The sequence below is a fragment of the Gymnoscopelus microlampas genome, assembly GCF_963454915.1.
Source record: "Gymnoscopelus microlampas genome assembly, chromosome: 11".
Classification (NCBI taxonomy): domain Eukaryota; kingdom Metazoa; phylum Chordata; class Actinopteri; order Myctophiformes; family Myctophidae; genus Gymnoscopelus; species Gymnoscopelus microlampas.
This window is the reverse complement of record NC_139948.1, coordinates 11,494,156-11,515,683: the sequence shown is the minus strand read 5'-3', so window position 1 is coordinate 11,515,683 and position 21,528 is coordinate 11,494,156. Positions and strand designations below refer to the sequence as shown.

The 21,528-nt window shown below is 39.8% G+C and overlaps 2 protein-coding genes across 2 annotated transcripts; both read right to left on the bottom strand.

The window, feature by feature from the left end:
• Positions 1-944: 944 nt before the first annotated feature.
• Positions 945-7,533, bottom strand: LOC311054597 (sacsin-like; the record flags this gene model as incomplete). The annotated part of the gene is given in 2 exon segments (XM_084070604.1): positions 945-1,533; positions 1,535-7,533. Coding segments are annotated over 2 exon segments (6,588 nt in total).
• On the bottom strand, positions 7,534-20,752 carry LOC311055673 (sacsin-like; the record flags this gene model as incomplete). The annotated part of the gene is made up of 8 exons (XM_084071935.1): positions 20,688-20,752; positions 18,411-18,435; positions 16,897-16,984; positions 16,477-16,588; positions 16,168-16,314; positions 11,709-13,146; positions 11,432-11,520; positions 7,534-11,285 (listed from the first exon to the last, which is right to left on the bottom strand). Exons 6-8 carry the CDS (start codon positions 13,022-13,024, stop codon positions 7,534-7,536), a joined length of 5,157 nt encoding a protein of 1,718 aa, XP_083928061.1. The 5' UTR covers positions 13,025-13,146; positions 16,168-16,314; positions 16,477-16,588; positions 16,897-16,984; positions 18,411-18,435; positions 20,688-20,752.
• Between the last annotated feature and the right edge of the window lie 776 nt (positions 20,753-21,528).

Sequence of the window (21,528 nt, the reverse complement as noted above, 5' to 3'; positions counted from 1 at the left end):
GTGGCTCCTTGTCATTAAAGGATTTTCATTGTTCTGTCTGTAAGGAACATTAATGTGTAATGATGCATGGCTCATTGGTCAATTTGGTCATTGTTGTTTGGTCTAGGTTTACCATTGAGATGTAATTAATTCAATAAAAATAACTAAATAGCTAATTGCTCTGCCATTCATTAAAATATATCATTTTTAAAATGTCAAAATAAAAACAAAACAAAACTAGAAAAAGTGTCACAGGTCTCCGCCAGGTCAGTTAGGTTATTGTGGCTTCCTGGTGGCACTATAACAGGCCAATGTGAAAAGGGTGGCATTTCTTCCTCTGCCTAGTGGGAATGTGTGTGGAAAATGTTACGGAAATCGCACGCTGCGTTCATGATTTGAGACATTTTGTTCCAAACTGACCTATCCTGCAAACTTTGGAAGCTAATGTTAGCCAATTAGGATGCAATATGAAATATCTGACACATCCGTCTTGATCACATGACTATAGAGATACTGTGTACTGATTTGCGTGATTTTTGGACAGAGGCTGAAGGAGTAATAGCAACAAATTTGTTTTACAAAAGTCAGCTGTTTTACAAAAAGGCGCTCTAAAAGGCAGATGTGAAAAATGCAGGGTAAGGGTTTTTCCTTGGCCTCTAGGGAGTGTGCAAAGTTTCAAGCAGATCGGTGCAGCTATAGGTAAAAACATGAATCGGCCTGTCATAGCGCCACCATGAGACTGATTTGAACATTTTCTATCAAATAAGAAAAAAATATTAATAATTCTGGTCTCGGTCTCGACTCGGTCTCGCCTCCGGTCGGTCTCGGTCTCGACTCGGTCTCGCCTCCCGCCGGTCTCGACTCGGACTCGACCCCCTCCCTGGCCTCTCGGTCTTGACTCGGACTCGCCCCCCCTCGGACTTGGTCTTGACTTGGACTCGCTTTAGGTGGTCTCGACTACAACCCTAGTTATAACTGTGTGAATGGTAGTTGCTATTGAACCTCTCTCGACCACGTCTGTGTGTCTCTTCATAGTCTGGGTTTTTGTCCGGATGCCATCTCAGGTACAGACGTTTAATGGCCTTTTGCCTGTCCTCCTCCGAAAGAGTCCAGATCTCTGCTAAACATTCATCAATTTCCTTTTTGGCTTCTTCAAATGTTGTGGGCATCGGCCTTGTAGATGATGCTTGTGAAGTATGTGGCACAGAGTGCACTTGCACTAATGGCTCTAGTTCCATGCAAGTTGGCTTCTTCTCTCGTTTAAACTGATATAGATCGAGAGAGCCGACTTCAATGACCTCATCTTTCCCGATCTGTATTTTGTATCGGCGTGAATATTGTCCACCAGCAGGCTCTGGCAGCTGTTCGACAATAACTGCATAAATGAACTCCTTATCTGCAGCAGAGTTATTATAGCCAACGTATTCCCCTTCTTCAAAGTTATTGATGAAGCTCATATCTAGGGAATCCTGCCATTCCTCAGGGATAGCTGTCCCAGGGGTGGGTGGACAGAAAAGGAAGTTATGAGTTCCAGCACTGTCATGAATTCCGTATTTTCTGAACCTCCTCCAGTGAGTCAGACATAAGTAGCTCTCCAAGAACTGTTAGGTGGATTGAGGGAATGCTATTATCTAAGAGAGCATTTATCTCTTTAGTCAGCGTATTAATCACTTTAAGAGCCATACTGTCACTGTGTTTCAAGTAGAAAATGCAAACTTCTTGTCCCTTTTTGACATTGACCTCTGTTTCAGACCTGGTGTCATTTAGTGGTTGTTGATCAAACCAAAGCTCTGTTTCAAGGCTTTTGCAGCAGACCATCTGAATGCTGCCAAACATCTGCTGACACATGTAAGTTGCGTTTTCTTGTGTAATTCTACCACTGGACTGTGCTCTGATGAGGCAGATAAGTCCATGTCTGAAGTGTACAGAGGAGAGATGCTTCTCAAACCTTCCACTAAAATCACAGCTGGCTCCATACTCGCAAAGCGGCATGTGTGAATCCACCACCTTCTCTTCAGTATGTTGAGAGAGCATTTTGGGCTGATTGTTCTTTGGTAGCAACTGCAGCAGTTGATGATGTTCATAAATATCACTGACCAAATGACATTGGTCAGTGATATTGAGGTTTCCAAAGAGGTGTATTTTGTTCTCTAATGCTTTTTCTAACCTGTTTGCCTGGAACACTGTGTCATTGAAATAGAGCATGTTTGAGGGGTACAACTTACCATCTTTTGAAGGAAGGTGTAAAACCGTTGGTAGTTTAAGGGCTGATTGGCTCCCTTGATTTTTTATTAGCTGAAACAGTCGGTTCACAGCATGTTTGGCAGTTATCACCTGGTTTGCATTGAGACTTTTTTTATCACAGGACTCGGTGTAAATAGCTTCAAGGACATTGCAATACTGCAGTGCTGTTGGCTCCTCATTAACACCAATTGTTTTGAAGAACTCTGCATAGAGGACGTCTTTCCCAGGAATTTTGTACAAATAAGGCCTGAATTCCAGGTCACTCTGGAGTCCTAGAGAGGTCTCTTCCGTTTTCACCAGTTTTGTGTCGTTTTCAACCAGCACAACAGGGAGACCAGTCAGTGAATGGCTATCAAAAGTATTTGTCTGTAGATGGGCATATGAAAGACGAAACACTTCAGCACGAGTTTTGATCAAGTCATTAGTTTGACAAGGTACGTGGCAGATGTTGCTGATGTTTGTGGTGACGCATGGGCCAGGTGGCCTTTCAAGGGCTCCATGAGTCACCATTTCCATTTTTTCCTTCTTTGACCAGTAGCCTGGTAAAGCTATTATTGGCATTGAGGTCCAAATCAGACGTTGATCTCTGATCACTTCATCACTTTCAATTAAAGATCCTCTGATTGCAACAGCAGTTCTCTCAGCTGCAAGTGGCTGATGGTAGGCCCACAGTTCTTTCCCAGTTGCTTTAGGAAAAATGAATTTGATGTCAGCAATTTCCTCCATCAACTTTTGGTTTTGATTTTTTTGTTCTTCATTTTTACTCTCTTGTGTCAAGGCTGTTTTCAACAGTTTTAATGACTTCTGTTTCAGCTCCTTTGCCTCTCGTTCTATTTGTTTTGCAAAATCTATTATCTCGTCCTTTGACACAACATGTTTCAGTCCAAGTGCTTTAAGCAGTGCTTTCACTTGTAACTGCTGGGTTTCATTGAACTCATTCCAAAAGCTCTGAGGTACAAATATGTCTTGAGGCAACATCATCTTGTACATTTCCACACTTTTGTCAAAGTAGTAGGATGCTTTCTCCAAGTTCCCATGGGCACTCTGAATCAATTTCACATCCTTCATTGAAGAGATTATTTTGTCCCGATGCTCATTATATTTGTCAGTATGTTGTACTGATAACAACATTTTGAAACAGAGAATAATCTGTCTCTCTGTGAGCTTGTGTAGCACAGGCAAGACAAACTTCATAAAGAAGTCCAAGTCAGATAGGATTTGGATGTCCAACTGGTAAGACAGTGGCATATTCTCAAGATTGTACTTGAGAAAAACTGTATTTCTGTGATGCTGCATGAACAGAGCTGGGAATTCTTCTGATGTCATGTTGAGGATGAATACCTGTTCAAGATTATCAAGCGATACGTGCTCACCATGTATTGTTTCAAATAACGGCAAGGATCTGAGCTTTCTCTTATAATCCTGTTTGTTTTTGGACATTGATATTCCAGATTGTAAAAAAGATTGGAGTTTTCTTAACTCTGTGTCGGAAAGTTGTCGAAACACACAATGATTGAGTTTGTTTCTTCTTTCTAATGTTTCTAATACGGCATTTGTATCGTTTGTATTCATGAGTTCAGGGTAGAAAAGGGAACGCATCTGTCTGCCAATCTCAGTGTAGAATGACCAATCAAGCTTTGTGTAGTCAAGTTTAAAGAGAACACTTGATATGTCCCCTTCTGTGCCAGAATGAATCACACTTGGCATGTCTTTCATTGTTTGGAGAAAGGGTCTGTTGTTTAAACTTGGACACACAACAGGTATTATACAACAGTCACAGAACAGCTTCTTGACTGAACTCAGTGTCATATGTTGTTTAGTTCCCCCATCTTGTGATGTTGTTGATTCGAGTTGGCTTGTGAAGAATCTCCAAAGTTCTTTCAGCCAATTCTGTATTGCCTCATTTGGGACATGGAGGTTACAGCTTGGATCAAGTGCGCAGTCTTGCAGGAACATCTGAAGTAAAGGTTTTACATACTTCACTGACATGGGAATTGTCAAATAGTGGAGAAAGCCGCCATGTTGTAGAATATCCTGATGGTCCATATTAAGTAAATAATGTGCAAAATCTGCCTCATACCCAGAGAACAAGCCATCATATCTTGACATCAGCTTGGGAGAGTTACGATTGAACACTCTTAGAACTTTATCTTTTGTGAGAAGAAGTGGAAGCCCATTGATTGAACTACAGTTGTCTTTGTTGATATCTTTCAAGCAGAACTTTAACAGCGTGGAGCATGTGATGTCATCTCTAATCAGAGTGTCTGAGATAGGTAAAGGTAAACCCCTCTCCGTTTGGTTTGAGTCGTTGAGTGGTTTTTCTCTAATGAAATTCCGCACAGTTGAAGGACTGACTGCATTCAATTTAATTTCAGCAGTTTTGAAACCTTCCCAAATTTCTGACATTTTTGTGGTAAACGGCACTAACTTCATTCCAAGATCTTCTAAAACGGGATTCATAAAGGTGCTCTGTGGGTTTATCAAGTGAGGTGCATTAGTCAGTTCTGTCTTTCTGACTGTACACCAGTCAAAAGTAATCTCCGGCCGATGTGCAATTTTCTTTACTGAGCTCTGTACCACTGGAATAACATCAAGTGCTTTCTCATTTATTGATCGATACACTTCTTGTACCATACCATGCCAATCTTGAGCAATGTCTTTTGAGACAGTTGGGAAAAAACACAAGTAGGAGCTATCAAGAACTGTCCATGAAAACTCATCAGGACAGAATTTCACTTTTTTAATGCTACCACGGAGGTAATGAATTAGTTCTGCATACAACGGAGCTATGACGTCCTGTTTTAAAGACTCATTCCAATTTCTTTTCAGACTTTGGCCATCTGCTTTCCAAAGGTCTCTCCTGGAGGAATCAACCTCAAAGTTTCCATTGACATGTATTGGAAGTCCAGTTTTGCCTTGCAGAGGAAGTGAGCAAAAGACTCCTCCAATGAAGTCTCCCATTATGACTGGCTTAGGATGCACACATGCAGCTAGTGCTGCTTGGGGTATAATGTCTGAATGTTTCCTGTCTTTCCCAATGCTGCTTTTGAAGGAGCCAAACTGATCTGCAATGACCCATTTACTTTGTGAATCATTGGTTGAAATGTTGATATCATAAATGGCTTTGTTTGGTGTTACTTTTTTGTCAGATTGCAGTGCCATGCATAGATGCTTTTGAAAAGAACATCTTTCTTCATTGCTCTTCTCTGAGAGATGTTTTTCAACTGTGAAGGTTGTGCGGAGGTCTTGCAAGTCTTCGTTAATTTCATGGAATTGTATTTTGCGGATGTTTTTCAGAAACAGGATCAATCCTTCAGGATCTTCAGACAGGGCTTTGGACAACTCAATCATATCCTGATAAGTTACTCCCTGGTTTGATATGTTTGAGTTGTTTGCCATGAGACTTGTTCTAAGAGGCAGTCTGAACATGGTACCATCTCCAAGTGCAAATTGATCTGGAAGAAATGACTTGTAGACATCATCATACATCTCCTTAAAAACCTTTGCTAGTTTGTAACCACATCCAGGAGGTTGTTTTCCTGACGGAGCTTCAATGTATTTCTGATTTGGATCAGAAATGCAGAGTAATTTATCCCCAGTCATGATTGAAGGGCAATCAGTCAAATGGTAAACAGAGTTGAATCCAAGACCGTATTTTCCTGTTTTCCCTTGAATGTCATGTTTCCCACCTTCTCCTAGCTGTTGAATGCCTTTCAGATCTGTGTCAGAAAACACCTTGTTGTTGTACACACATAGTGCCGGGCCCTGTAGCTGGTTCCATTTCTTCCCAAATGTTTTCTCCGTGCCATGCTGCCTTTTGTCCCAAACAAAGTGGATCTCTGTTGCCTCTGCATCATCTGCATTTTGGATGAGCTCTTTCAGGATATCCTTCTTAGCTGGATAAGCTGAAATTATGTTTTTAATTCGGACAGTCAGTTGCTCTCGCTGTTCAAACTGAAAAGCAAAGGGTGAGATGTTCTCCACTAAATGATCTTGCAGAGTTTGATGCCTGGTTGTCTTAATTCCAAAATAGCGAGCCATGACACGTGGGATATCCTCATGGCACAAAGTGACAGCTACAGTGTCTGGCATCCAGGGGCTGTCATTGAAATATAGTTTGCTTGCAGGCTGTAAAACACCATGTTCATTAGGCATGAGGCAGTCACTTAGATTTTTCTCTTTAGCGTCATGCAATGCTCTGTTTATTGTTAGGCAAATTGTGAGATCAGATTTTGGCAGGGGGTTAGATCCATGGCGAGCATGCAGTGTCTCGAGTACAGTGAGACACTGATCAACTGTGAATTTATTTTCAACACCCACACATTGCCACAGTTTTTTGAATTCATTGAAGACTGTTGGAAGCACATGGAGATATGGTTTTACTTCAAATTCCGCATTTTTTGCCAGAGATTTCACATGCTCAAATTTGTCTGCAACAAGAATAAACGGGAACGAATGTGCAGCCTCAGAAATGAGTTTGGAATCCCCCAAATCCTCCAAAATGTAGAGCGACTGATCCAGAAACTTATAGCATTCATAGGCTATTTTGTGAAGTGTAGACTTGGAATTGTTGAAGGATATGGTTTCCTTACTAGCTTCTTGCAGCTGTTGAAGTACCATCTCAGGTCTCAGGTCACAGCTTTGATGAATTCCCAGAATTTTAAGGACTGGATCATTATTGTGCAGGTTCAGATTTGTATAATCTACCAGAGGGTGTATCATGCTTACAAGGTGGCGACATTGGTCACTAAAAACATCAACAGGCTTCCAAAGTTTCACCATTTGGTCTTTTTCACTGTTTGGAGGAAAGGCTGGAATAAATGCTGTATTCCTTAGTTTCTCCCAGTAGGGAGAGTCCTCCTCTTTATGGGACTTTATGGTACTCTTCAGAACTTCAAGGATGCACTTCAGATGTCCATAGGCTTTGCTTTTGTCTTTGCTCCAAACACTGGTGATTTGTTTAGCTCTGTCTAAGATGTCTTCCAATGGGAGTTGGTGATTAAGCATTCCCAATTCCAGAAGCCGCTGAATCCTTTTGGGGGAACAAAAGTCACTTTCAGTCCCTCCAAGCAAGCGTCCTTCGTTATTATCAAACAGACAGGATACTTCCCCTGATGGATTCACAAGCTTCTTGATATACTGGAGCTGTCCACTTTGTGTGGGAATGCATGGATAACACTTAAGTAGATTGTCAATTGGCTCACTGTTGAGGTCAATAGCATACAGCACTAGAGCATTTCTACTCTCAGGGTCCATGGTAGTCAGGTTGCTAAACACCACTTCATTGTAAAACTTTTCCCAGTTCCACATTTAGCTCTGTAGAGCCTTTTCCAAGCCAGCATGTCTGAAGCTGTTTCTCACCCACAGTGGAAGAGGAACAACATGGTTAGGTGCCTTTACATAGCTCTGACACACCTTCATAGCAAGCCTGCCAATCATTTTGTCCTCTTCAATGCTTTGATGTAAAAATATAGCCTTGTCAATTGAGCACCAATGTTTTCCATCATTGAAGAGCTCAACAGGCTTGCTGGAGTACTGGGTGATGGCAAAGTAAAAGGCATCTGCCAGAGGCTTGAAAGTATCACTCACTTTCTCCCTGTCAGGCCAAAAGGTGTGATAACAGTAACTTTCCAGCTCCTCATTTTCAGCCATACTCTTCAAGGTTAAAAGTACTGTGATATATGCCGTGGCTGTAGGATCCTTAAGAAGAGCTTGGTTCCAGTCATGTTTTACCCCAGTCTCCCATAAACCTTTGCGATTGGAAGTCACAGCAAATGCTCCATTTATATTCACTGGAAGGCCAGTGTGAATGGAAAGAGGGAGGGAGCAAAATGCCTGTCCAACTAGATCAGTCTCAGATGTGACCCATTTCTTGTTTTTTGGATCATTGTGCAAGGGTACAGCGATTCCCCCGACAGGCAAAGAGAATTTGTCTTTCTTGTCATCTTTAAGGGCCATTTGTAAAGACTGCTCTGTCCCGAAGCAATTGTACAGAAGCCAGGCCTGGATATTAGAGCCATCACAATGCTGGGTTATTTCGGCAATGCTGGCCGTGCAGCAGTCAATTACTTCTTTACATTTTTCATCAAGTGTCATCAGTTTTTTCTCAGCATCACGCTGCTTTAATGTATGGATTTTATCTGGAATTGCAATGTTTTTCAAAACTGTTTTTGAAACAGTGAAAATGGTTTTGATATGGTCATCTGTTGGAGGAGTTGGAGCATTGTCTGCAATGTTTTGTAGAGATATGGTGCTGATGTTCTTCAGAAACAGCAGGTGAGTTTGTGAGTTGTTGGCTAAGTGCTGCTGGAAGGTGACAATACTGTATTGGTCATACACCTTTGAACAGATTTCAGATGTGAGAGCCTCTTCGCGTGTCCGGAAAGGTAGTTTGATCAGAGTACCTGAGTAGGGATTAGTAGTATTTGCTTTGGAGAAATTGCAATCAAAAATGCATTCATACGGTCTGAACTGACCACAAAACAAATCCAAGATTCGCTGTTGAGATAGGTCCAGCTTGATTCCAGGATTTGTTTTGCTTTTGATATGCTTTTTCAGGTGGTTGACATTTGGATCAAGAATGAGAAGATGGTTGCCACTAAGGATGGAGGGAACATCTGTCACGTGATATACAGTGTTAAATCCAAATCCAAACTTCCCAATTTTCTCAACCACGTTAGCCTTTGAGGCGGCTCCTACCCTAACAATGTTTCCCCAGTCATCTTCTGTGAATAGCGCATTATTGAATGCCCAGAGACATGGCCCTTGGCAAAGAGACATGCCAGGGTCAATCAGACTTTCAGTAGGGGCATTGTGCTCTCTGAAATCAACCATGAACTTGCAGTCTTTTGCACGAGCATCCTCAGCATTTAGTATAAGCTCTTTGAAAATGTCATTTTTTTCATCATATTCATTAAGAATGTTCTTAATCCTCGTGGTTATGGGTTCATGTTGCCCACATTGTTCTATTCCCACTTGTTCTGGACTGAGGATTCGGGTGCTCAGAAGTGGAACCTTCAGCCACTCCGCAGTTGCTTTTGGTATCTGCTCATGGATCACATAAAATTCTTCCTCATTATTAAGTGCCTCCAATCCCTCTCTGCTCATGTCACAGAAGACTGTTGTTGACAGTGGTTTGAGGGTAAATCGGTCAGCCTCTGCCCTGACGGGCACCGGGATATCACCAGTAACAAACTTCTTCTCTCTCCATATCCAGTTAAGAATAGCTATTGAGACATTCAGCTCAGATGAACTTGCAAACTTCTCTTTCCTTCCATCAATGTTTTGCTTGATATCATTAAGTATGCCCATTATTTGTTCATCTGAAAGGCATGGCCCTAGTCCAAACTTGCTCAACAATCTCTCATATGGTAGAAATTCTTTTGGCACCTTCTTAATGTAAGAGCTCAGATGTAGACTTGGTGGGTAGTCAAGAAAAAGATCCCGAGGGGAAACAAACTGGTTGTAGGTCCATAACCAACATTCATCATCTGTCATCACTTTTTGGAATGCAGAAATGTGATCTTGCATGTGTCTGTAAATACTGTGCAACTTCCTCTTAAAGTTGGTATCTGTGTCTGGGGTCTTCATTGTCTGTGTCGTGGATCTCAATGCTGACAAATTCTCTTTCACCTTCTCAGGCGGGGGTATGCGTTTGAGACCAAGTTTGGTACCAACATTCTCACTGAGCTCTCCTGTCAGAGGCATTACATGCCCAACAATGTCCTCATACATTGAATGCCTTACTTCATTTGGGCAGAAGAGGCCTTTTCCTTTGCCCTTACATAGTTTGTTCTCATCACCTGGTATAACACATGGGATCCATTGTAATACAGAAAGACATTCAAGCTGCTCTTTTGAGAAATCGGCCAGCAAATCATTGGTATTCAGCAGTTTTAAAAGCACCTCACACTTTTGAACAGCCTCCTTTTCAGAGTGTGAATGCAATTCTTCAATCTGTGTGGCAGCTTGCAACAAGAGGTTTGGAGTGACATCAGTCATTTTAGTCCGCAATCCAAGATCTTCTAAGCTCCCAAACATCTGTGGGGTCTCCGTATAAACAGATGGGGGAAAGAAATCTGATCCAAAAAGAACTTGGAATTCTTTTATTCTTGGATCGAAGAAGCTTGAGGTGCTTTTCAGCTCTCCGTTCATTTCAATGAAGTTCAATTCTTTCAATCGCTTTTTCAAAGCATCATTCTGAGAGAAAAGGGTGTTGCCATGTTTTAGTATCCAAGTCATGATTTTCACTCCATTTTCTTTGCCAAAATCCCTCCTTTCAATTCCATCGATTAGGAGGCCAGTTGCTTCAGCTGAATCCAAGAGAGCAATGTTGAGCAGTCGAAGTAGTCTACGATCAGCCTCAGTCGCACACTGTACAACTGTATCAGGCATGGGGAGTTCTGTTGGTATTTTTGGACTTGAACTTAAAAGTACAGCTTTTTTTGACTGGACTGCAACCCATGTTCCATCCATGGTTTGGAAAAGAGGCAACTTTGACAGGACATTTTTCTCAATGACTGAAAGAGAATCCAAACCAGAAAGATAATCTTTAAGTTCTTCCCTGTGTTTGAGAGGGACAGTCTTGATTTCATCCATGAAATTCTGAGAATCTAAGTTCACAAACAGTTGCATGACACTCCTTGGAGATGGGTTCAGCACATAAGTGTCAAGGTCCTGGTGCTTCAGCCAGTCATCGCCTCTAACAACTGTTCCGCCAACCTTTTTCACAATTTGAGCAATTTGTATTGGCAAGCTGGTTTGTTTGTTTTTCTGGAAAATTAGGGTTGAGTTCTGTTGTAATTTTGCAAGTTGTACGGTATGCTTGACGTCATCTCTGGGTTCGATGGGAATTAATGGCATGCCATTGAAACAACTTAGATCTCTGAAGTGAGTATTGAGAAACTTCCAGAATTCTTGGAGCCACCCTGAGGGTGGATGCTGGCTATTGCCAAACTCCCAGGTAACATGCTTTGCCTTTGTCTGCTCCCAATCCTTTGGTAAATGCCTCTTTGCATATTCAGCCACATCATTTGCATTGATGTTGAATATCTTGAACAAATCTGGAATGAATGAATGAATGAATCAATCAATCAATCAGTGTGCGTGCGTGCCTGTGTGTATGTGAAAACTGAATGTTTGAACTATACATTGTAGATGTAATGGAATAATTATTATACAATTGCATTGTACAAAATAACATCCTTACGTTTTGTGGCTAGATCTGTCAGGAGGGCAAGGCAAGGTGTACTCAGATCACTGGGAATGAAGAGATTCTTGCAGCCTGGCAGCAGGACTCTGTAGTGTAGAGCAAGAGATGACAATAAAAAGTGCTCTATTAGATCTGGGAGTGACTACTTTAATATATTGTATTTTTTAAATTAATTTAGCTAGTAAATTGTTTGTAGTTTGTAGTCTATAGCATTACACCATGATTGTATATATTATAATAATAATAATAATAATAATAATAATAATAAACTTACCTTGGAAATTCATTGCTATCAATGAAAGCAATGTCCTCTTCTTTATCCGTGAAAGATCTGAAAGTCCCATCACTGAGTGGAAGGAGCTGAAGGCCCTGAAGTTCTCTGTATTGTTTATCACTCAAAATGAATTCCAGAAGCAAGAGCTTGTCCTCTTTGGAGATATGATGCAAACCATTTCTCTGGAGAACTGCCCGTAGGAATGATGGCGTTACATGCCTCAAGGGAATATGGTGTTGATAGGCATCCTTAATGGCGTTTGCAATATAGTCTGGTAGAGTGACAAGATTTTCTCCGTAGGAAACCAGAATCCTCTTAATGGCGGCCACTATTTCAGTGCTTGTTGAATGATTGCAGGGGAGCAAAGCTTCTGAAAGAGTGACAAACTTGCTTTCATCTGCTGCAAGAGAGAAGACAGCAACATCCTGTCTAAATAGGCATTGAAGGACATCCAGTGCAATGTGATGCCATTTGTCTTTGCGCTGCATCTGGCTGATGTCTGGCCAAAGATCATATACAGAGGACACAGGGAGTGCCTTGTCTTCGGATAGTTTGACAGCATCTTGGAAGATCTTGAGGTATGCATGTGGGAGAACATCTTTTACTAGCAATTCATTCCACTGAGCAGCTTCATCATTCTTCTGGTCTTCCTCCTGCCACTTGATATGTCTTCTGTTGTCTGTGAGGCCAAAGCATGCATTCACATACACTGGGAGTCCAGTCTTGTTGGATTCGTTGTTAGGTAGGGGCAGAAAACAGCTCAGCCTACTGTCAGTGGAGTGTCTCTGCTGACCACATAGAAATGCCAAGTCAACTTGAGGACGAAAGCACAACTTTTTTGCTAATGTATCAAGCTCTGCTATGTGGCCTTCTTTCATGCAACAAGATGTGATGAGCCACTTCTTTGTCTCTTTGCGGTCTTCTGAAGAAAAGCTTATGCATTTGAAGCTTGTTGAGCCCTGGATGGCTAAATCATCGGACTCCAAAACAACATCTGTGGCGTGCGAGCAGGTCACTTGAACTTTGATGTTAACGGAGTTGTCTGGCTTGACATGGATCAAGGACACAGATGTAACATTTCTCAGAAAGAGTGGGCTCAAGTCTGCATCTGAAAGGAAGCTGTCAAAAAGCTGAGCGACTCTATTGGTGTCGTACACATTATCAGAAATCTCTGATGCTTCATTGCGCAAGGGGAACCTGAAAAGTGTCCCATGAAAGTGCTGGTCTCCTGTGATAATGTTTTCCCATGTCTGCTTCTGCTTGCTCACAAGAGGAATGATGTCTCGAAGGGGGTGGAATTGGTCACGCAAGGTCATTAAAGTTTCCTGGTCTTCTGGATCAGACAAAGACCATTGAATGCCTTTACTTTCTGTTCCAAGTAGCTTCTCTTGGGGGTCTAGCAAGCCAATGTGTCCTGCACTGAATATACATGGTACATCTGCAAAGATAAATAAGGTATGCTAAATGAAAATGATATTGACAATTTGACATAGAAATATATCTTGATATTGCATTATTTAGCTGAAGGATGCAATAAAAGTATCACAATATTTACCTATACACACCTTTTGACTCATTTAATAATCTTACCCTTTTAAGCATTTAAAAATAAACGTAGAAGTATGAATATTATGTCTGCAACATTATGGGTCCCACATTATTTTACTGTAATGTTTTAAATCTTAAAAGTTTTTTGTAGCGGGAAAAAACGGAAAATTTCATTCAGACTGAAATTAGCATCCTGTCCTGAAATGTTTAATTTATATTTATTAAAGAGCTGAAGAGAAACACTGGAAACACCCCATAGATGATTACTGTCAGAATATTTAACACTTGTTTGTGTGTGTGTGTGTGTGTGTGTGTGTGTGTGTGTGTGTGTGTGTGTGTGTGTGTGTGTGTGTGTGTGTGTGTGTGTGTGTGTGTGTGTGTGTGTGTGTGTGTGTGTGTGAATAATAAATCTAGAATTTTAATTTAACTATAATTTATATTTTTTCCTCACTCCCATACTGAGTCATGGACTTTTGTCGACTTAAAGGACGACTTCACCACTTTTTAACATATCTTCATATAATAGGTCCTCACTAATGCTCATGATAAAATTATACAATTTTGGTCTGTGTCTCAGAGGAGGGCTGTGGACAGTCCAGAAACCCGTCTACCAGTGACATCATCGTTAGGCAGGATTTTTTTTTCCAAAAAGATTACAATTTTTTTATTCAGATTTTTATTAAGGCAAGAACAATGGGATCTATTATTGCATTGCAACTTTCCAGGAATAGAAAGCCTGCAGTTTCTATTAGCTTGGATTCCCCATCGATGATGTCACTGGTAGACGGGTTTCTGAACTGTCTACATTCCTCCTCTGAGACACAGACTGATTAGATTATTTTTTTACCATTTTATCATGAGCATTAGTGAGGACCTATTATATGAAGATATGTTGAAAAGTGGTGAAGTCGTCCTTTAAGTGACTTTCTCAAGTCACCATTTAACCTCGGTCCCCGCCTCACTCATCTGCGAAAAGAAGAGCCTGGTCACGACCTAAAGCAGCGAGTGTCTAGGAAGTCCTGAGTGGACAGGATTTCCGTTTCCCCCGGAAACGATATTTTTTGACCAATCACAACACTCATTTCATTCACGGAGAATGTTAACAGATTTGTAAAGCATCAACGTCATTTCCTTGGGCTGTACTTCCGCCAAATTCAACCATTTCCGGTTGTCAATTTCCTAGACAACCAACATCCCAGGTCTTGCCCAGGGTGGTCACCATTTGGATCATATGAATGCAGTGGCGTCGTTAGGCGGGGGCTTCGGTGGCTATAGCCACCAATGTTTTGTCCAAAGCCACCAATAAAAATAAATAACAAAAATATTATTATTATTTTTTAAATTATATATCTATCACCCTAACATAACCCTACCCCTAACCCTAAAACCGAAATAAAGTAACAAAAAACAAGGGGAAAAAGTACCCAAATCCGCGCAAAAAACGTGCGCGGGGGGAGGGGCACTGCACGCGCGTGGGCACGTGCATGTGCCCGTTGCCTAGGGGGCTAAGCCCCCAACCTAGTAGAGACCTAGCGACGCGTCTGTGTGAATGGACCAACTTTCTCTTCTATCACCAAAGCCGTTCTGCATTGACATAACTCAAATCCGATCCTGGATATTATTTACTTTCGGACAATGTTATGGCTGACAAGTTAGCATTTTAATGAAACATAACACCATAGTCATTTTGACTTTGCAAACATTTGATTTTCATTTAAAAATCACGTGACAGTTTCATTATGCATAAATAGCCTAATGGTCACACCCTGTCTGCTATACTACTGCACGACCAAAGTAACTCAACTTGTGACCAAAGTAACTAATCAAACACACATTTGCTAACTTACGCTATAAAAGCCAACTATAACACTATGTTAAATTCTATTGGCAAATATATATATATATATACTTTTTATCTTCTGGTAATTTAGTGGATAACAAGTTTGATAATAGTGGTGATGTCATGATGATTTGGTCTAGAACAGAATTTGAATAACACATACTGGGTTTCAATTGTGAAAACTAAATACAGTTACAAAGAAAATTAACTCATTACATTCAGTAAAAAACAATGATGTCTTTAATATTGGCATGTAAGTGGTTATAACAAAAATTGCCGTATCAAGCTTCACTTTCACAAAGCAGGTTATTTTCAGGCTCCTTTGTAAAAATTAGAAAGCAGGATATAAAATGTTTTGACCTTATGCCTTTTGACCTTATATTATGTAAAAACAATACTGAAGACATATAGGCTATCACCCAAATTTGCAATGGGTGAGTGATAGGATGGTCTTAAAGGTCTAGGCTATGCTCAATTTGATATCAGTTGATAACGCGTTACCTTATGTTGAGGTTTTATATTTGGCCCAGTTTCAGGGATGACCCTATACACTTTCATATACTGTACTTGTGCAACAGAAATTCAATCTAAGTGATATTTTAACTAGGAAGTATTCCACGGGTTCTTCTTTTAAGTAACTATGAGTTGTCTTCAAGTGATGCTGAAGCTTGGATGGCTTTATAAATTAGATTCATTTGGCAGCACTGTCATCAATGTTGTGAAAAATATTTTTTTTCTTTGTTTGTTTTTAATCTTTGCTAATAATATGTTGGATTCATATTCATTAATTGATGGGGGGGGGGGGGGGGGGGGTTAGATCCTATCACCTCCTAGGGGTCCTCGAACCCCTGTTGAAGACCCAGAGTGTTTGTTCAGTAACAGAGGTCCGTCTCTTCAGCTGTTTAATATACAGAAAATAACAACTTTTCAGGTCGGACACCAATTTGATCTTTTATCATTTATCAGCTTCAAATTGTATAGTGTATAGTATAGATTTTCAATTTTGTCTACTCTGTTTTGTAGGACCATGAACTTCTACAACAGATGTATGAAAGAGTAGCATTGTTTTACCTGTTATGTGATAAACAGAGTTGAAGCCGATCCCAAACCTCCCAACTTTGTTTGGATTGTTGCGCTTGACACTCCTTCCTGTATTCTGAATGCCTTCCCAGTCTTCAGCAGCGAATACAGCATTGTTGTAGGCATAGAGAGCAGGGCCTTCAAAAATATTTAGTCAGTTAACAAGTTATCACTTAAGGTTTATTTCTTTGGTTCTCAAAACGGGTCTAGCTGATATATTTTGGGATAACTGACAAAAATTACAAATATCAACTTTGAAATGTTTGACAATAAATAGAATCCTTAGAAAGCCACACATACCTTGGTATTTCCCTAGGTCATCAGTCCAAAGGGTCTCTGTACCGTAGCTCCTCTCATCATGGATGAAAATAACTTCAGATGCTTCAGCATCATCAGCATTTTGGATCAGCTCCTGTTCAGACCATTGCAAACAAATGATATATATATATATATATATATATATATATATATATATATATATATATATATATATTTTTTTTTTATGTTTTGCTAGGTGGTACTAAACTGAGATGACTAATACTAATAACAAAATAAATTACATTCGATTCAAGTGAATTAGAGGTGCAGGTAAATATGAGCAGACATCAAGATACAAGAAAAAAAACACTATTCATGTAATTTGTATTTTACATAGTTATTTAAAAACAGTTAAAAGGCAGAATAATAATACAGTTGTAGCAGAATGTGCACTGGTCCCACCTTCAAAATGTGTCCACCATCAGGATAGCTACGTAGAATACCTTTCAGGTAGTCAATGAATGGAGGAGCTGTTGCACCAAACGCATTTCTAAATAGAAAAACATGACTAGGCTTACAGATTACAATGAAAACGATGCAATGTACTGTATGTGTCACAACATTACATTTAGCTTCACTTATTTTCAAATAATCTAATGGGGTTTCAATGACAGACATACACTACATTAGCATTAAAAGGTTTGAAATCACCCATCAAGGTTAATGTTTTTGATAAAAGAAATATACTGTTATTCACCAAGATTTACATACATAGGCAAGACATGTTGCAATGTTGCAAATTGCTATATTACTACTAGAAATGACTGATAATTGAGATGCGATCCGAGAGTGCGGTCTAGCCAACTCAGGACTCCTGAATCGCTGCCCTCCACACTCTCCTATCTAGCATCAGGGTCTTGAGCTCTACAGTACAGTGTTCTTAGCTAAGCTTTTTTTTTTTTTTTTTTTTTTATTTAGTTGCTTGATTCAATATTTAGATATTTGATATTAATTTGATCAGACACGCGCCTACTGTATATAAGCCAATTGAATTTCAAACACCATGTTAGACTCATTGAAAACACGTTCCATGCTCTGGTGCCTGATATTGTCCTAATGAATGGGGAGACCTTGATTTCTTTGATTAGTTATTTCATTGTCTATCTATGAATAGACATTTAAATCAATTGACAGACAGACAGACAGATGGATACCACTCTGCACATCACTCCGCCTCCGCGGTCCGCTGTGATATATACGCCTATCAGTCAAATGGTTCTCGAGATATGCGGAGGAAAGTCAGACACACCTGGTCGGACATTTTCAGACAGACACACAGACAGAAATCCATGAAGGCCATGCATGAAATATTTTTTTTTAAATTAAGGTCTCTCCATTCATTAGAAGGACAATATCAGTCACCAGAAGGAGTTTGAAGTTGAATGGGCTTATATACAGTAGGAGGAAATGTGTCTGATCAAATTAATGTCAATCTTTACTGTCTGGTATACACACAAATGTCAGAGTAGACGTGAACATTTAAAATTCAAATTGAAGTGTTTTAATGTGAAATTCTCCTTTTAAACTATAAAAGGAGAATAGAGAATTTAAGCTAATTAGAGAGGATTTCGAGGTCCTAAACAAAACGTCTATTATGTGGCCCCCTGTTTTGGTCAAAAACTACCCCTAAGCCTCAGCCAGCAAGTTTCAGCATCATCACAATCAATATTAAAATTGGAATATGTATCAAACTATTAAAAAAAAGTGAATCATGTCTGGGAGGAGTCAAACATTGTTATGTTTCTGTGTATTGTTTATTTGATTCATTGATTGGCAAAACAAATTAGTTTTGAGAGAGATACATGCAAAGTTTGTCAGATAATGCTTAGATACACCTTTCTTTATACATATATGTGCAGCTGAAATCAATTTAAAGGTGATGCATCTTAATAGCAGGATAAAGGAACACTACTCACCGAGTTTTCTTTCTGGTCTTACTTCCTGGATAGGATCATGTAACAGAAAAAAAAGAAATATTATAAAGAACCAACTTTATTTTATTTATTTCTTTGAGATCTCATCTCAGTCTTTTTTTTAAATCAACTTTCACACTAAAGGACGTTTAATGAAGTTTAATAAAGTTTTATAGTCACACAGAAATAGCCTATCCATTTGGTAATCCTTAAAATACTGCTCATCAAATCTGCGTATCAGTCACTAATTGATTCCTGTTGGCTCTTATTTTGTTTATTCACGCAGTGCTTACAAACGGGTCCATTGCTGTGGCTACTGGCTATGTTGTTGTTTACATTGTGCTACGGGGCTGGGAGCTCCACCAACATGGCGGCGGCTCGGGAGGGGGTGGGGCCAAGGGGGCCAGGGCGGGGCCGAGATAGGACTCTATTGCAATCGGTCGTCTGGTAGATGCTCCTGAGGCAGAGATTAGAGTTGGACCAGGCAGGCAAGGTTCAAACTGAAAAAGTAAATTGAGGTTCCGACTAGAAAAAGTGCGAGCACTTTTTTCAGTCAGGTAGGTTAATGTGGGCCAGCTCATGTTCTGAATTCGCCAATCAGGATGGAATGTGAAAAATCGGTTGGATCCGTCTTAATCACTTGACTATAGAGATAATGTGTACTGATTTGCGTGATGAAATAAAATAATAGTTTTGTAAAAAATAGGCCTCTGCTGGCTCTATAATAGGGCAATGCTGAAAGGGTGGCATTTGTTCCTCAATGTAGTGCGAATGTGCATGCAAAGTTCCACCGCAATCGGACACCGCGTTCATGATTTAAGGCCACTCCTGCAAACTTAAGATGTCAATCTTCAAGATGGAATATGAAATATGGAATATGAAAAATCAAACATATCTGTCCTCATCACATGACTGTAGAGATCATGTGTACCTATTTGCGTGAAATGTCGATAAAATCTGAAGGAGTAATATTAAAAAAAAAACGTTTTACCTAAGTCGACCTCCTGGTGGCACTATATAAGGCAAAAAAATGCATGGCAAAGGTTTTTCCTTGCCCTCTAGGGAGTGCGCATACAAATTTACACAGATCGGTGCAGTTATAGGTAAAAACACGAATAGACCTGTTATAGCGCCACCATGAGGCTGATTTAAAACATTTCAAGTGGCATTTCTTCCTCGGCCTAGTGGGAATATGCGTGCAAAATTTCACGGAAATCGCACCCTGTGTTCATGATTTGAGGCATTTTGTTCAAAACGGAGCACTACTGCAAACTTTGGAAGCCATTTTTAGCCAATCAGGATGGAATATGAAAAATCTGAAAGACCAGTTTTGTTTAATGACTATAGAGATACTGTGTACCAATTTGCGTGATGTTTTGACCAAATCTGTGGGAGTACTGTCAAAAAAAATGTTTTGCAAAAAGCGGCCTCCTGGTGGCGCTATATCAGGCCCATGTGAAAAATTTGGGGCAGAGGTTCTGAATTGGCATCCAGGGAGTGTGTGTGCACAGTTTCGCTGGGATCAAGCCAACGGTGCCGGAGATTAGCTGTACACAGACAGAAGGACACACACACACACACACACACACACACACAAACACACACACACACACACACACACACACACACACACACACACACACACACACACACACACGGAAGGACGGACAGGGTGCAAAACATACTCTCTCGCCATAACTTTCGGCCTGGCGGAGACAATAATCACAGAACACTCCTTAATTCTGTTCTTCTGTGCTTCTGCTTCTTTTTATAGTGTTCTAATTCCAATTGAGTCTCTATTGTCCCCCATCCATCACTTCCAATTTAATTTCTTTATCTTGCATCTTGTATGAGTTCTTTCTCCTGATTGGGTGAAAATATTATCCCAACCTGAATATTTTTTTTCTGTTTAGAGCTGGAGAAACTACGGAGACCGTTATAGAACAATATAGCAATGATTAGGCTACTATAAAGCTATTTAACACAAATTAAATGTAGGTATGTGATGTGTGTAACACATTTGTTGATATGCAAGACAAGTAGGCTAAGCTGATTCATTGGAGGTAAACATTATGCTTAAATAATCTTACTCAGGTTAGCTAAAAAGCAATTAAAAAAGAAACATGCAAGCTCTCATGAAAGATGTTTCAAAACCAGGATATAAATATTATTATTATAAACAACTCAGCTATTAATTTCAATCAGAATCTGATTGAAATGAATATCTGAGTTGTTTACAATCAATGAATCTGATTCATTAGCAAAAAATGTATCACAAACCTTCATCGTCGGTCACCTCCAATTTCCTCTTCTTCTTCCCTGATATAGATTTTCTTTTTGGAGGCATATTGGCTCATGAATTTAGAGGAGTTAAAAGGTTTCCAGTGGAACCGTGGTGTCCTGTGTAGCGACTATAAACACTACTGCGTCTAATATCAACAGGAGATTTGGATAGAGTGAAGTTGCTGAAGGAGGGAGGGGGAGAGACAATGAAACGAAACTTATTAATTAAGTAGCCTAATAAGCTGACTCATTGTGGTTGAAATGCATCCATTCAGGGCTATGCGAAACTCAAACATCAAGAAATGAAACTTAACACATTTCTTGATATGCAAGACAATGAAACGAAACTTATAAGTAATAAGCTGACTCATTGTGGTTATAAAAAAAAGTATCCTATCTGTTCCGTTTCCTATGCTTTCCCTAATGTGGTACTTGCTGTGTATGTATGCATTCATTATTAATGTAGGCCTACACGGTGGTGTAAAGTGACTAAGTACATTTACTCAAGTACTGTACTTCACTTTTGAGGATTTTTTTACATTACTGTAGTGTTTCCAATTTTCAATAATTTTACTTCTACTCCACTACATCTCAGGCAAATATTGTACTTTTTACTCCACTACAATTATTTGAAAAATAGTTAGTTACTTTTGCAGATATAAATTATTATATTATAAAACATAATGAATCACTTTAGTTTAGCCCTATTTTATACCTAGGCTATTTGAAAATAGCCGATCTACAAGCTCACAATGTTGTGAGATTAGATCAGCTATTTTCAAACAATTCAGTACTTTTACTTTTGGCACCAATGTATATTATATTTTGATGCCAATAC